The sequence below is a fragment of the Coffea eugenioides genome, chromosome 6 (assembly GCF_003713205.1).
Source record: "Coffea eugenioides isolate CCC68of chromosome 6, Ceug_1.0, whole genome shotgun sequence".
Lineage (NCBI taxonomy): Eukaryota > Viridiplantae > Streptophyta > Magnoliopsida > Gentianales > Rubiaceae > Coffea > Coffea eugenioides.
This window is the reverse complement of record NC_040040.1, coordinates 19550215-19567614: the sequence shown is the minus strand read 5'-3', so window position 1 is coordinate 19567614 and position 17400 is coordinate 19550215. Positions and strand designations below refer to the sequence as shown.

At 33.1% G+C, this 17400-nt stretch overlaps 1 protein-coding gene across 1 annotated transcript; it reads right to left on the bottom strand.

The window, feature by feature from the left end:
* Positions 1-13228: 13228 nt before the first annotated feature.
* Positions 13229-16943, bottom strand: LOC113776118 (probably inactive leucine-rich repeat receptor-like protein kinase At5g06940). The gene is made up of 2 exons (XM_027321198.1): positions 14571-16943; positions 13229-13924 (listed from the first exon to the last, which is right to left on the bottom strand). Exons 1-2 carry the CDS (start codon positions 16852-16854, stop codon positions 13554-13556), a joined length of 2655 nt encoding a protein of 884 aa, XP_027176999.1. The 5' UTR covers positions 16855-16943; the 3' UTR covers positions 13229-13553.
* Between the last annotated feature and the right edge of the window lie 457 nt (positions 16944-17400).

Here is a 17400-nt window from a genome sequence, read left to right as displayed (position 1 = left end):
GGCTTTCATTAGTTTGATTGTTGGATATTTCTCCGACGGAGGTTTGTACCCAACTAGAGTATCCATCAAAGAGATAGTTGTTTGTCTGTTTCTTTCCTGGATTGTATGGCGATGAGCTTCCTTCATCTGCCATGTTTTTGCAAAAAGAATTCGTTAGTTTAAAGGATTTAGGATTAAGAAGTTGGGCTATTATCCTTTTATAAATGATTTGGAAAGGGATTAATTGATTGAGAAAGGATGTCCCTATTATGATATTGTCGGTCAGATACTTGGTAAAAAAGAAGGTATCTAAGAATTGGTTTTGGATATTTGGAAATTAAAATCTGATATCAAGTTTGGGATTGTTGGTTTCTTTAAGGTTTTCTAAAAATTGGATTGGAATGAGATTTTCAGAAATATAGCTCTGGTCTGTCCCTATATCAAATAAGGCTTTAGTTTTGATTACATAATTGTTAGCAATTAGTAATCGTATTTGGACCGAATACTCCTGAAGTGACTAAGAATTGTCATGCAGATTTGGAAGGCTGTTCCTTTTTGAAGATTTTGGAAGATTATTGGCTAAATAGGGAATTTGTTAGGGATTTTTAAGAAATCATGGAGTTTTGGTTTACAAGGATTTGGTTTGGGGATTTTGAAGCTATCTTTTTCTAAAATATCAAAAAGGAGACTTTGATCTCTGGTTAAAGGATTTGAAATGATTGAAGCTTGATTTAGGGATTCAGGAATATCTTCAATGATGTCTAGAAGAAGGTTTTGCTCTTTGGTAAACCCATTGACTGTAGGATCTTCTTTTTCATCTTCATCACTGGTGGTTGGGGAAGAAGATGTTGAAATACCATCGGTATAATCTTCTTCTTGTTCAGATTCATCAGTATCTGATTTGATTTGATATATGAACTTTGATTTGGTCTATATGTCTAGGTTTATGGGTTTTGAAAATGGATAAGACTAATTGTTTTGTAGGAGAGAAAGGGTTTTCAAGGCTTTTTATGGGTTTAGGCTGTTTTTGGGCTTTTTATAGCAACTAGATGGTCCAAACTATTTGTAAATAGGTTCAAGGTTTCTTTCTTGGGCCAGGTTTTCTACATGTCGTCTGGGAAGCCTCCTGCTTGTTGGACTTGTCTAGTAATTTGTCCATAAGTTATTTCTTTCCAAGATTTAATATTCTTATAGTGAGGTTTAAGAAAGTCTTTAAGAAAGTCTCTCCTATGAATCTTGTTTTTGTCTGGCCTTTTCAAGAATATGTGTTGACATCTACTGGAGTTTGGGAATAGCTTTGATAAATCCCCTCTAGCTATTCCTGAATCAGATTTGAATATGTTCAAGATATCTTCAATAGATATAATATTGAATGGTATTCCTGAAAGTTTTGTATGGTATTAATCAATGTGATTTTTTGGATTTTTAATTCTTGTTTGGGTAATGAAATAGGAAGGAATTGTTCAATCCTAAATTTTTGGTTTTCTGATTGGTTTAAAGGTTTGAAAAGTAAATTTGAAAAATAGATATTTGTAAGAGGAATTTTAGAGATGAATTGGGTAAAGAGATTAAAGAGACACTTTTCAGATGTTTGTGGATAGATTGTAAGAATATCCTTGGCATAGGTATAGGCTGCTTCTTGATCAATTTTGATCTCAATTTCATGAATGACCAATTTTGTTGATGAAAGTCCTGCCTGAATCTCTCGTTTGGTAGTCTACCATCCTTCACCTTTTGTTTGAGCGAAGGAATAGTCAATCCTATTCTTCAGGGAATATAAAGGCTGAATGTGTTATTTTTGCCCGAACATCTCGAATATCACCCTATTTGGGATACTGATTCAAGATCTGGTCAGATTTGTTTGAGAAGATATTTCTTGTATTTGAGACTGTCTCTCTGATTTGTTGAAGATCCATGTCTCTTCTGTTTGTCCTTTGTATTTGCTAGAGAATCATGTTTCTTCTGTATAAGATTCCACCTTGAGATTTTGATACTCGATACTAAATACCTTCAATTTGTTAAACTGCAACTGTTTGTATGTTGTGAAAGAATATATAGATAATTTGAAAATTTCTTCCTTATTGTTTGTAGAAATTTCTTTTGAAATTTTCAAAGAAGTAAGTTTGTTGATTGCATTTCTGGAAGGGAGATTGGATTCATGGGACAAGGTTGAAATAAATATTTTTGAAAAATCAGTGTTATTTTGAATTATAGTCTTAATTGACTAGGTTTCTGGTTTAGAAGAGATAATCTTTGTTTGTGGGTTAATAACCACAAGTTTGGTAATGGGTTGAGTTTTGGTTAGGACATTTACTGTAGGATATCCTTTGTCTATGGGATTTTCTATGTCTCTCTCTGTTTCAAGACTAGTGGTATTGGCAAAATCTTTTGTTGGTTGGCTAGATAACAAAAGTTTTGAAGTTTTAATAGACTCTTGGATTGGTAGTTCTACTAAATTTGATAGATTTATAAGTTTGATTTTTCAGGATTCTTGTGGATCTAGTAGGCTTATGGATCCTGGTGTCGATACATGGATTGATTCTATGGGTTCTGGTATATTTTTGTAATCAAAAGATTTTGGTGAATCCGATGGGTTTATGGATATATGGGTTGATTTTGTTGGATCTACGGATTCTATTGAGAGTTTATAAAAGGATTCTAGTATATGAGTTGTTTGAGATAGATCTATGGGTTTTGACTTAGTTTAGACTGGATCTACAAGATCTAGTGTGAAAACCTGAGTTTTTATAATTTTTGATATAGAGGATACAGGTTTTGATATAATTTGGTCTAGATTTACAAATTTTGAGATAGATCTTTGGATTATTTGGAATTCATACCAGTCAAAGAATTGGATATGTTGCTTTGTTTTTCTCAAGAAGTCATAGAAGTTTTCTTAGGAATCCGTAGACGTCTGGTATCAGAGTCAGAGGGGAAGGTAGGGTGATGGCTACCTTTCTTTACTTATTATGATGTTGCAATTGTAGATCTACAAGTTTAGATATGTCTGATGAGATTTTTTAAATTTCGTGATTACTATCTTTCTCTATTTATGATGTTGTTAGTGTAGATTTACAAGTTTAGATCTGTCTGATGAAATTGGTTAATTTCGTGATTACTATCTAATGTATTCAAACTTATTATAGTATTGATCTATGAATTTAGATTTGTCTTATGGACATGGAGCTTGTAATTGCCAACCTCCGGTCCAGGCAGTAAGGCCATGGGATTTGGCAATGAGTCCTGTAGGGATATTGAAGTTCTTGTGATCTGAGATCTAGGACAGTGAAGTGTTCAGAGGATCAGATTTGGTTTCATAGATTTATACTACAAATATTATAACTTTGTTTGAAAATATAATCGTCATGCATAGTTGATCTTTCTCAAAAGATTAGATCTATTCTTGTAACATCCTCACTATCTTTGTTATAATATAAATATAGTTATCATGCATAGTTAATCTTTTTCAAAAGATCAGATCTATTCTAATAGCGTCCTCACTATCTTTGTTATAATCAGTATAAAAATATAGTTATCATTCATGGATCCCGAAAGATTGTGTGCCAAAGGTAAGAGGATCATAAGAACATCTTTTGACCAATCTTTTTGCAGTTTTTCATTGCTTACTTTCTTATGGCTTTCGTTGTTAGAACAAACTCCAGATCTCCCATTTTTTCATCAAACAGCAAATGAGTAAATGATCTTCAAATCCGAAATGCTCGAATTGAACAATCAATTCTTATTCAAAAGAAACTAAAAAACAAGTCTCTTGAATTCCAGATTGACAAACAAAAACTTAGATCTAAATTCTTTGCAAACCACAATCAGTTTAAAAGAAAATAATTTTTTGAAAAATATCAGGGAGAAACCCAAAAAAACATACAAAAAAACTTCTATGATTTCTTGAGAAAAATAAAACAACATATCCAATTCTTTGACTAGTATAAATCCTGAATAATCCAAAGATCTACCTCAAAATCCATAGATTTAGACCAAACTATATCAAAACATGTATCCTCTATGTCAAAAACAATAAAAACTCATATTTTCACACCAGACCTCATAAATCCAGTCCAAACAAAGCCGAAACCCATACATCTATCCATAGATCTATCTCAAACAACCAATATATTAGATTCCTCTCATAAACTCTCAGCAGAGTCCATAGATTCATCAAAATCAATCCATATATCCATACCAGGATTTATAAACCTACAAGATTCATAAAAATTCTTGAAAAACAAACTTATAGATCCACCAAATTCTCCCATAGATCTATCAAACCTAATAGAATCACCAAACCGAGAGTTTATCGGAATTTTTAAACTTTCTGATAGTCTTGATGTAGGAAAAGACACAAAAGATCCCATAGACATAAGAGATCCCATAATAAATATCTTGACCAAAACTCAACCTAGTATCAAACCTATAACAATCAAAGATCTTTAAGCAAAAATTACTTCTCTCAAACAGGAAGCTAAAACAATTGAGAATACAGCCTAATCAACTACAGAAGAAGATACCATTAAGGATCCTTCTCAGTAAAATATAATATCTTACAAAAAATATTTTGTTCTTATAAAACTAGTCATTGGTAATAATTATATTGCAGAAACAGAAGAATTATTTGATACAGGAGCTGATCTCAGCTGTATTCAAGAAGGACTTATTCCAACAAGATTCTTTGAAAAAACAAAAGAAAACCTTAGAGAAGCCAATGGTTCCCAACTAAACATTCAATTCAAATTTTCAAATGTCCTAGTCCAATTTTCATCTGTATCCATTAAAGAAACTTTTCTTCTAACAAAAGATCTAACCAACAATGTCATACTTGGTACAACTCTTTTTATCAAACTTATTCCATATTTAACCACTGATGAGGGTATTATACCACAAAAATATAGCCAAGATGCTCTCTTACCCTTCTCCACACAAACAGTCAAAAAAATACTAAATTATTTATTAATCAAACGCAGCCAAATCAATTTCTTGAAAGAAAAAATTGCTTACAAAGTATAGATGAACAGCTCAAAAAGTCAGAAATCTAGCAAAAAATTCAGAATCTACAAATAAGGATCCAAGGGATGGTCTGTGCAGAGGCTCCAAATGTATTTTGGGCAAGAAAACAACAAACTATCCACCTTCCTTATGAACCTGATTTTGAGGAAAATAATATTCCAATAAAGGTAAAACCTATACAGATGAATCAAGAATTATTCCAACACTATCAAATCTCTATGGAGCTGTCCAGCATTCTATGTCAACAAACAATCAGAAATCGAAAGAGGAGTTTCGAAACTTGTAATCAATTACAAAACTCTGAATAAATCTCTTCGATGGATCAGATATCCCATACCGAACAAAAAGGATTTACTTCAAAAGTTTTATTCTGCCAAAATATTCTCAAAATTCAATATGAAATCTGAATTTTGGCAAATACAAATTCATATTGCAGACAGATACAAGACAGCATTCGCAGTACCATTTGGGCATTATGAATAGGACGTAATGCCATTTGATCTCAAGAATGCACCCTCAGAATTTCAAAGAATTATGAATAAGATATTCAGTCTTTAGTTCTCATTCATCATTGTCTATATTGATGATGTTCTAGTATTTTTAGAAAATATTGAACAGCACTTCAAACACCTAAACACTTTTCTTCATATTATCCAGAAAAATGGTTTGGTTGTGTTCCAAAAGAATATCAGCCTTTTTTAAACAAAAGTCTGGTTCCTTGGACATCATATTCACCAAGAAACTATTACCCCCATAAATAGGTCAATTCAGTTTGCTGATAAATTTTCTGAGCAAATTCTTGACAAACAACAACTCCAGAGATTTTTGCGATGTCTAAATTATGTCTTAGCTTTCATTCCAAACCTTAGTAACATAGCAAAACCCTTATATGACAAACTAAAAATTATTCCACCCGTGTAGACAGATGTTCATACAGAAACAGTTGAAAAAATTAAAACCCAAATCAAAGCCATTCACTGTCTAGTTCTTCCAGATCCAACAACTTAAAAGATTGTGGAAATGGATACTTCTGACTTAGGATATGGTGGTATCTTTAAACAAATAAAAAATAATAAAGAACAAATAATTGCTTTTACTTCTAAACATTGGAACAATCATCAACAAAATTATTCTACTATTAAAAAAAAATTTAGCAATAGTTTTATGTATTACAACATTTCAGGCTGAATTACTAAATCAAAAGTTTTTACTTCGGGCTGACTGTAAATCAGCCAATAATGTTTTACAAAAAGATGTTAAAAATCTTATCTCTAAACAATTTTTTACAAGATGGTAAGCAATTTTATCAATATTTGATTTTGACATTGAATATATCAAAGGATCTTCAAACTCTATTCCTGATTATCTAACTCGTGAATTCTTGTAGGGAAGATAAGATATCCAGAAAAAAAAACAGCAAGAAAAATCCTCAGATAAACCAAGGCCTTCTTCTCAAATAACCAAACAAGACTCTTCGAATTCTTCCAATTCATCCCAAACAGAAAAGAAATTTTCTTCAAACTTACCATCAAACAGGCTTCAAATCCTCTCTTCACCTCAACCTATATCCATTGTTACCCCTAAAACATGGGCTGATATAGCTGAAGAAGAAAATGAAAAACAAGTATACTTTAACCGTTTCAAACAATAGACTGAATCATTAAGATATCAGTCTGAATCAATAAGATACCCTGTTTGGGATACACCGAACCATCTCAAAACAGCCTTACCCCAAAATATTAAGCCCAAACCACTTACTATTCAGGAACCCAAAACTCTGGCTAACTTTGAACCAAAAAACAAGGCCTCTAGCCAATATGTCAAATTGAGCACCCATGTCCCTATGGCCCAAACAAAACTTGATTATTGGCATGATGATCCAAACATACTACCTCGAACTATTCTCCCAAACACTTATAATTTCATACCTCAAACCCTTACCAAGACACTAGAGTATTACAAACTCATTCTTATAGATTCAAAATCTTTGATTCTCAAGTCTCACCAGACAGAGATAAAAGAAAAAATGAAAATTCAACCGAAAAATACATCAATACCCATTTCAATGCCCAAATACTAAAAGTTATCAAATCATCAGAATGGGAAACAAACTTGAGTAAATCCAAACCTTTTACCACTATCTTTAATCTCCAGGTTATACCTGTTGGGACTATAAGACAGTATGGTTCTATGCTCTCTCTTTTCAAAACGATCTAAACCAGCATTCTTATCTCTTCTATTTTTTTAAAGCAAACAAATATGATTTTTTTCAGCATGATTTATAGCATGGTGGAAGGCACTTGGACCCAATTTGAAAACCTTTGCTCCAGATGTGAAACAAAGCTACAAAGTATTCAAAAAAAAGGTTGAACCTCCAAACAATTATATACCAAATAATTTGCATTTCTTTTCTATATTCTCGATAGTATGGGTCTACCAGTAAAAATATGAATATATACAGCAAACTCAGCTTTCGCCATTATGAGTTCGACAAGCATATTCAAAATGGTGGGCAACATTTAACAAAGATTTTATTCAACCTGCAAATATCCAAATCTGGTTCCAAAAGAATTCTCAAGAAATAAAGCCTGGAGACAGTCAAACAAGTCAATTCTTGCAACAAAAATCCATATCAACAGCCAAGTTAACATCAATCACAAACAAACAAGAGTATGTTAAACAACTCAAAGAAATGCTTTTACAACTGGATCAATCAAATGTAGAAACTTCAAAAACAGAAGATACCCCAAACTCTGAAGAAAATTTCGGAGAATACGAAGGGCAACAAAACGAAGACGATTATTATGAATTTTCTCACAAATTCCATAAAATCACAAACTGATACTCAAAACAAGAAAAATACATAAAATTATTCTCACTATAGTACCTAAAGTCACTATAGCAGTTCGGCAAATTACTGTACAAACACGGCAGTAAAAAGACAAACTATGCACTGTAGCACGCACTGTAGCGGTATTGTACACTGTTGCAAACAGTAAAAATCATGCAGCGGGTATTATAGCAACACAATTCACACACCATTTCTTCAAAACTACTTCTCTCTCTAGTTTGAAGAAATCTCTCCTCCTTCTCTCTACAATACAAACTAGTTCTTAGTTTTTAGTTTTTAGAATTCAAACAAGGAAGCAAGTCTTGAACAGGTTTCAAACTTTATAAGTTCTCTTACAAACTTTATATTCTATCTTATTTTGTCAAATGGTCGGCTAAGTCGCCTGATATTCATATTCATTTGTTTATTCTTATTTTGTTTATACTAACAATCCATGGCCGGTTATACCACCTAAACTAACTAGTGATAGTCCGACTGCGACCCACTTCCTAACTCTTATACTTTCTATTTAATTTATTTTATTTATTTTCCTAGTTTAAGGGGTTAACCCCTCGTCCATATATATATATATATATATATATATACACACACATATATATATGTACATATACATATACACACATATATATATACAGACATATATGTATATGCATACATTATATACATATACATATATGTATGTACATATATGTGTACATACATATATGTATATGTATATAATGTATGCATATACATATATGTCTGTATATATATATGTGTGTATATGTATATGTACATATATATGTGTGTGTGTATATATGTACATATATACATATATATGTTTACACACGCATACACACATATATTCTTTTTTAGGCACAAAGTTAGGTTTTCCTTTTGCTTTTGCAAATTTGACAGAATATCTACAAATGAGAACTTTTACATGGATCTTTATGAGTGGTAGCTTTTAACGTGATGATACTTCAATACTAGGAAAGTAGTTTAAGTAGCTAGATTAAATAAACTTACAACCCCATTTTACAAATTAAAGCAAAAATTAAAGAACTTCAGACAGATGTTGCTTTTCCTATTAGTACAGTAATAATACATGTGAAGATTTTGTCCAAAAACATAATATTTTCCTCAATTCTCTAACTGTTCTTAGACATTCGGTCATTTTTTTTTAAATGAGAGGTTTTAAATCCAAAATCTCCTACTTGTAATCCCTCTCCTCCTTACCATATAACCTAACCCCAACCTTCTCTAGCATTTGGCAGTGTTTTGAAGACCGGACCGGACCGGCCGGTTCGACCGGTTGAACCGCGAACCGGCCATGGCACCGGTCCGGTTCAATGGTATAGTTGACTTTGTCAGAAAATCGGTCAAAAATCGGTCGAACCGCGAAAACCGTCGAACCGGTATAGTTGAACCGGTTTTCAACTTTCCCTTTTTTTTTTTTTTTAGTTTTGCAAAATGCAACTATCAAGATTTGAACTCAAGACCTTTGTAATAGAAAACCAATGTAGTAACCGTTGCACCATCATATCTTATTAGTTTTTTTTTATAACTTATTTATATAAAACAAACACTCATATTCATAGTTATTAAACCCGGTCCGGCCCGGCGGTTCGACCGGCCAACCCGGCGAACCGGCCACTAAACCGGGCCGGTTCTTCAATTTGATCGTTTCTGCATATGAACCGTTGACTTTTCAACGGACCGGCGGTTCAACCGGATTAAACCGGAAACCCGGCCGGTTTTGTGGGCAGACCGAGTTTGAGGAAAAAATGTTTGTCCAAGCCTTTGCTTGGATTCGAACTTCCGACCTTCAACTTTGTTTGTGCGTAGCTCACCACCAGACCACTTTGTCATTTGTTCATTAATGGCCATTCTTATGATATATGAATGTTTTGTTAATTTCATCTTTATTTTTTTTAAACTCTCTCCAAAACAAATGTATTTGGAATCTTTTAATAAAACTTATGACCCTTATATTCTATAAATTATAAAATAGTTTTCAAAAATAACATATTACATAATTTATTTTAAAGACAAATATTGTTTTTTAAATATTTTTTTGCATTTAAAATTTGTAAATAATCTAGATAATTACAGTAAACATCTACACTTGAAGTTTGGTGGATTACTAATTAAATTTATGTTTTGCTGATTCTTATATGAATTAAATATTCTATAGCAAATTAAATTAAATGAATATTTGTTATGACATTATTTATTACAATTTATCTCATATATCCTATATCAAATTTATAAAATATAATATTTAAATATATGTAGTGACCCACTGGTTCAACCACTCACCCACCGGTTGAACCAATGACCCGTTGACCCACCTCCTTCGCCGGTCTCCTCTCCGAGCCGAGTTTAATAACTATGCTCATATTTCTTTTTTTCATTTTTTTACAAAATCTCATTCTCTCATGACTCTTTCTTTTTAATCTTCAACTCTCTCTCTCTCTCTCTCTCTCTCTCTCTCTCTCTCTCTCTCTCTCTCTCTCTCTCTCCTCTTTTCTTTTGTCATTCCTTTTTTAATCAAATTTCTTTATTTTTAATTTATTGATGTTTTCTTCAATCTTTTAATTTTGTTTTTGTCCATTAAATTGAAAAAAGTTAAAAAAGAATTATTTTTCTTTAACCCAAATTATTTAATGCCACAACCACTCACTTTTATCTCATTTTTTGTTTCTTGTCAAGTTTGCATGTCTATGTTTTATTTTCTTGATTTCCTTCGAACTCCAAACTTCCTTTTTTAAATTGCAATCTCTAAATCTCAAAACGTAAATTAAAATTTAAATTCACAATGTCTAAATTCTCATAGACGTGAATTTTGTATAATTTCAAAATATTGTGATATTTTTGGGTTGGATTTAGATATAATTGAAATTGAGATAAAATTTATTTGTTTTAACTTATAGTTTAAAAAATTTATTTTTAAAAATTCAAGTTATTCAAAAATAGTAAACTTTTCATCATATAAAGTATTAAATTAGTCCATTACATGTCTTATTTTGTGCATATATATATATTTATATAAATTATTTTTAAAAAAATTCATTGAACCGGGGTTGAATCGGTCCGACCGGTTGAACCTCGACCCTTTCACTTTGCCGGTTCAATTAACGGTCCGGTTTTTAAAACATTGGCATTTAGTCGCTTATGCACATATCAATTTATATGTATTTATTTTGGTCAAATCTAAAATGCATTTAATCTAGAATTGCTGTTATCTATATCATACTTCCATTTTTTAGCTCAATCATGTGCACAAAAGTATCAGCATCCATGTTCTTTCATGTTATTACTCTTTATCTGTTTGCTTTTGAATTTGGTTAATCAAATCAACAATTATTCTTGAATCCTTTAAGTAGGTTTACTAGCTTAGTTTTATAAGAAATATCAAACGTATCTTTTTTTTTCTTTCTTGCATCACTTTCATTGGAGTTAATTTGTTCATTTGACGTTTTGCGCACAGTTGTACTCATTCTTCTGTATAGACCCATAATTAGCTTATAAAAGTTGTAAAAAGCTCTTTCTAATGCAAGATCTAAGGTCATAACATAGACTGGTATATTTGCACATTCAACCTACTTTTAACAATTTATAATTTTGAAATCTGTTACTTTCTTAAATTTGAGCTTATAGATTAGAGAGCTTATATATGTTTTTTTCCTTGTTCCAACTATTAAAAAGTTATTCTACAATTAGTCTTGAATTGATATAGTTGTGCATCACTTTCATTGTACTGTTTCATTTTAACAACTACTGCACAAATGATATATTATATAGAATAGGAAAAGATGTTATTATGAAAATAATGAAAATGTAAGATCACAGTATGCTGATACTCAAATACATAATGGAGACCAGCCATAGGTGGATAAATAGTTTTGCTTTGGGACATTTTGGGTGTTCCATTAATTGCACCATGATATCAGTACAATGAAGGAGGCTTGTTTTGTTTTGATTTTTACCATCTCAAATTACATTAGAATGAATTATACAGTATAACAAAAATCTAAGACTACATTGTACTTCCACCCAAAAGCTACTAACTCTCGCCATAATTAATATTTAAAGAGTAGTAGAGAATATAAAACCAGAATTGAAAAAAAAAAAGTAGTATTTAGTTTCAAGCATTCAACTTCAAGATTCTTTTAAGGCTCGTGTTTCCGTTAAAGTACCTAAGCAATGAAAACAGAAAAGAATTAATGAAAACTTTGTGGTGGGAAAAGTTAACTAATTAAATGGCATCCTTTTTATGATTTAAAGCATTACAATAATTAAGATGCTGGAGTAATCTTTTGATTAATTAACCATCCTTTCTTTCAATAGTTATCGCTTTAAATATACTTCACTTAAGTTCTTGATTTTTGCTATACTTTATTTTGATCCGAGTAGAATGATTTTTTTCTTGTAAATGAAAATTTTTTGAACGTAGGATCTCCTATTACCTATCGTCGAACTTTATCACCCGAGCCAACTCTCTCTATGATTTGAGCCAACGTCAAGTTGAAGAGAAAGTCATAAAATGCACATAGCATTTATTAAACTTTGATTGAGGAAAAGCCCAATTAAGAACAACAAAATTTTGGCCCAAAAAAAAAAGAAAATGAAAGAAAGAAAGAACAACAATAAGTCATTTCAAAAGTCAATATTATCTAGGTTGCCAATTTCGACTACAATAAGAAAGAACAATGAATATTATCTGGGTTGCCAATTTTGACGGCCATAAATTAAGCTTTTTTTTTTTTTTTTTTTTTTTTTTGAGCAACCATATCTTAAGTTTGTTGATTGAGTTACTCATTTCATAGCTCCTTTTCGCCTTCAACAAGTCAATAGCCCATTTGCTAGAATATTTACACACTGGAGAAGGCAGTAGTCGATCTCAATCTCAGGTACAAATGGTTTTTTGGGAGAGCAAAAATTTAAAAAAAAAAAAAAAAAGGAACAGAACAAAACAATACTCAATATCAAACTTGCATCTCTTGAATTTTAAAGAACTTTTCTTTTTCCTTTTTGCTGAATGAATTTTTACTCGGTTACTAGCAAAAATACATAACATACACAATATTGGAGGTTGCATAACCCACCATATTGCAGACATGTAAAGTCAGAGTTTAGATGAAACGTCAAGTCAAATGTATATAATAGTAAAGACCAAAAGGTCTGGAAGTAATCCCACAGATGAAAATGTTCCAGAATAGACAACAGTCAGCGATTACAAATCCCAACTCCTAGGCAACTAGTGACTGTTTGAACCAAATGATGCAGCCAATTGATGGATCTATTCACAAGGCTTCATGTCAGATGCAACATTTTGTTTCTCCAACACTAAATGCAGTGTAAATTATATTACAATACGGCACAGAATTGTTTAAATTAGAGTACAAAGTAAAGGGATTTATGCTGCCTTCAGAAAAGAAAAAGGTATCAAGAAACTGAATTGGAGGTACTTTTCAACAAGAATAAGCATAGCAAAGCCTCTATGAAATTTGGTAGGAAACAAATGAACATACAACACATACTCCTTGCTGTTTTCTAAGCATTTACATGCATATTTCTTTCTGTTCTCTAGCTTTTCTGGAGGGCACCTATTTCCAGACAAAAGATGCATATTTCTGAGGAAAGGCATTCAAAATGAGAGTAAATTCAAGCAATATGTACAAAAGGGGGAAAAAGAACTATTTTTCATTTCAATCCAAGTTCAGAAATGAACTGAACTTTCACCAGAAGATGATAATTCTTTGCTTGCTAAGCTATTCCTTGAGTTGATGGACTGAAGTGCTTTCAGGACTTCAGACATACGTGGCCGTTTCTCTGGCACCACATTGGTGCATTGCACAGCAATCTCCAGGACTGCCAGCATTGCTTGTTGGCAGTTTTGTGAAATCTTTGGGTCAAGAAGTTGAACTGCCCCATTTTTTAAGTTGATCTTTCTTCTTACCCATTTCACAACATTGAGGGAGTCCATGGCCGCTGGTTGCTCTGCTTGACGGCCAGTAACAAGCTCTAAGAGGACGACACCAAAGCTGTATGCATCCGACTGTTCTGTAGCTTTTTTCGTATGACCATATTCTGCAAATAAAAATAGATACAAACGAGAAAATTGAATGGTTAACTTGTCTATTTATGTTTTGAAGTACCAACTAACAATAGATAAAGAACAACAACAATTGTTATTAAAACTAGCAGAAATTTTCGAAGTTAATTGAGAAGAAACTACATTTATGCGACTAGAGAGTGAAGTTACTATGATTCCAAATATTAACTAGAGATGTGCACTGACTAGCTTGTCAGTGGTGCACTATATCGAAGAACTCGAATGATTAAGGTTGCAGAAAGCTGAAAATTTGCTGAAGCTACTTAATCAAGAACTGATCAGATACTTGTCGTCCTATATAATTCTTCACTGGTAAGGTAGTATTTCAGTTCATAGAACAGACTACATGGCATTCATCTAACAACTGGAATTTAGAAATCACCTCTATGTTAGATGTACCCGAGGGACAAACACTAGTAAATCATCAAGACAAGATTTTTCCAGGAACTTTTGTTCAAGTCACATGCTTGATAGCATGCCAGACACAACTTGCACCGTATAGAGATGAATCACATCAGCTGCAAACTCAAGTTCCTCAAACAGCATTTACAAGACAATTAACGCAAGTAGCACAATCAGAACAAATGGATCATAGTAAAGAGTTCTAGACCATTTCAGTACCTGGTGGAATGTAACAAGACTTCTCAGATCCCGATGCCAGGGATAGCTGATATGCAGTTTCACCAACAATTCTATCCAGAGCAAAATCTGTAAGCTTTGGTTCAAAATCAGCATCAAGAAGAATATTTCTTGACTTAATGTTCCTATGAAGCAAACGTGGAAGATAATCCTGGTGAAGATAAGCCAATCCTTGAGCAACTCCAATAGCTATCCTCAACCTAATGGTCCAAGGTAGCTGAGAGTCGGGTTTTCTGATTACATCACCAAGACTCCCTCTTGATATATTCTCATAAATCAACAAGAGGGAATCATCATTGTGGCAGAAGCCTAGAATTTTAACAATATTTCGGTGCCTAATCTTGGCCAAGGTTTTAACCTCTGTCTTCAAAGCTTTGAAAGATTGACTTCTGAAATTCTCCAATCTCTTTACAGCAACGCTCTCTCCATTCGGTAAGTTTACGATATAGACTTGTCCAAAAGCTCCACCATCTCCTCTAGCAGCCTTTTCATCCATAGCCATTATCAAATCATGCTCATTAATTCTCATAGGATAAAAGAAAACCGACTTCCAAGCATCCATTTGAGATTTTTGCTTGTGGGATTGTCTCAATACGTAGACTCCAAAAGCAACAATGGCTACCACAAAAACCAAAGCTATTGAGCTCAGTGCACCAGTTAATTTTGAAAGATTAGCTGTTCTGTGCCTAGACTGGTCATCCGAACAAGTATTTGGCAATCCTGGACCACATAGATCAGGATTTCCTTGCAAAAAGGAAGCAGGAAGGCCAGAAATCAGTGACAATGGAACTCTACCAGACAGCCTATTAAAGGACACATTGAAGAGAGCAAGCTTCAAGTTCTGAAGGCCTCCCGGAATTGGACCAGAAAGGTTATTGTGGGAAAGATCCAGGTAAGTCAACACAGGCAAGTCTGCTAGTGATTGTGGTATTTCACCAATAAGATTGTTATCAGCCAGAGATAGTGAGACTAACTTCCTACACTTCTTAACTTCAGGAAATCCCCCTGAAAGGTAATTATGGGAGAAATTCATGATACTCATCACAGGTGAATCACAAAAGTTTGGAGGAAGCTCGCCATATAACTTATTCTGGGATGCAGAAAATCTATACAAGCTGCTTACCAGCCCAAGACCTTGAGGAACTTTACTTACAAAGCTATTATTATCAATTTGAACTTGCTCCAGCAGAGTAGCTTTTGATATTGAATCAGGTATCTCTCCAGAAAATCTATTGTTCTCAGCTCTAATGAGCTTCAATTTGGGCAAAGACCATAACCAAGAAGGAAAATTCCCAGTAAACATGTTGTTCTGAACCTGAAATCTCTCAAGGCTGCTGCATTCTTTAATCAAGTCATTGGGTACTGAACCATTAAATGAATTGGAATATAGACCTAGATTTGCAAGATCTTTAGCCTCACATATCCCATTTGGAAATGGCCCAAAAAGCTTATTTTGTGAAACATCAAAAGAAACCAAATTTGGTAGAAACATACCAATTGGAGGCAAGCTGCCAGTCAGATTATTAACAGACAGGTCTAAAATGGATAAACTTTTTAAACCCTCGAAAATATTTGGGATTTGACCATAAAAGCCAGAGCTTTGTAGCAAAAGCATCTCAAGCTTATTAAGCTTACCGATATCGGCTGGTATCTCACTCAGCAAGAAAGGATTTTGAGATATATCAAGAACCACAAGCTCACTGCAATTTCCAATAACCATTGGAACACTACCTGTAAGTAAGTTTCCACCCAAGTTGAGAACTTGAAGGTTATTAAGTAAGCCAATGCCTTCTGGGATTTTTCCTTCAATGTGGTTTCTGCTGAAATCAAGCACTTTCAGGAACTGGAACTGAGAAATCTGTTCTGGGATTGTGCCCCAGATGAGATTGTTACTGATATTCAAGGTTTCCAAAGAAGCACATAGTGAGAGATGCAAGGGGATAGCTTGGTTGAAGAGATTGTCAGCAAGGTTGAGGTTGGTGAGATTAGGAAGCTGACATATAGATGGTGAGATTTCACCTGAGAGATTCATGCTCTGGAGGTCAATGAAGTAGACATTCTGAGGAAATGTATTTGTGCAAGTGACTCCAGTCCAGTTACAATGATGAATGGCTGTGGTGTTGGACCAACTAGAAAGAGTGTTCGAAACATCTTCAATTGAGTCCTTGAATGAAAGAAGAATATCTGCTTCAGATGAAGCAGAGGCCAAGAGGAAGAATGAGAATGAAAAAGAGAGGAGAACAAAACACCTGCTGAAGATAGCCATTGGAAACAGAATGAAAGATTGGCTAAAGTGTATGCTATCAGAAAGTTTCTCTCTACAATCAGTGAAGTACCGAAGTGTAAGTAGTGAAGGGAGGATGAGAGTCTGTGACTGAGGGAAGTGCAATCTGTACTCATTTGTCAAAATGACAGTGAAAGGTAACCTTGGCTTTGTCTTTCCTTGTCAAACGAAAACCTCATGAATTTTGACTCTTGTAGATGGCATCTTTGGAAAGTAAAGCCAAGAAGTCAAATGATGGTTAAACTTTTGATTTTTAGGCCACAAAAAAAAATATTTTTTTTCTTTTAATGTTTGCTTTGGCATTTTCTTTTTCTAGTCTAACTCTAACATAATGCATTGCGTAATGATTGTACCGTTTTTTCAAAGTTTGGGAAGTTATATACAATGGATCAATATAATAATGATAATCAGGTACTGTATTCTTTTTTATTTTAAAAAAAAAAAAAGATAATTAGGTATTGCGTATTCATCTCGTTTGTTAATTTCTTACAGTGTATTAAAATCGTGTTTACTTACTTAACTTACCTC

Excerpts from the sequence above, each read along its gene's own strand:
- LOC113776118 (XM_027321198.1), bottom strand. The coding sequence starts at position 16,854 with ATGGCTATCTTCAGCAGGTGTTTTGTTCTCCTCTCTTTTTCATTCTCA. Across the intron at positions 13,925-14,570 it reads GTCTTGTTACATTCCACCAG|AATATGGTCATACGAAAAAA; the intron begins GTACTGAAATGG and ends TTTTATTTGCAG.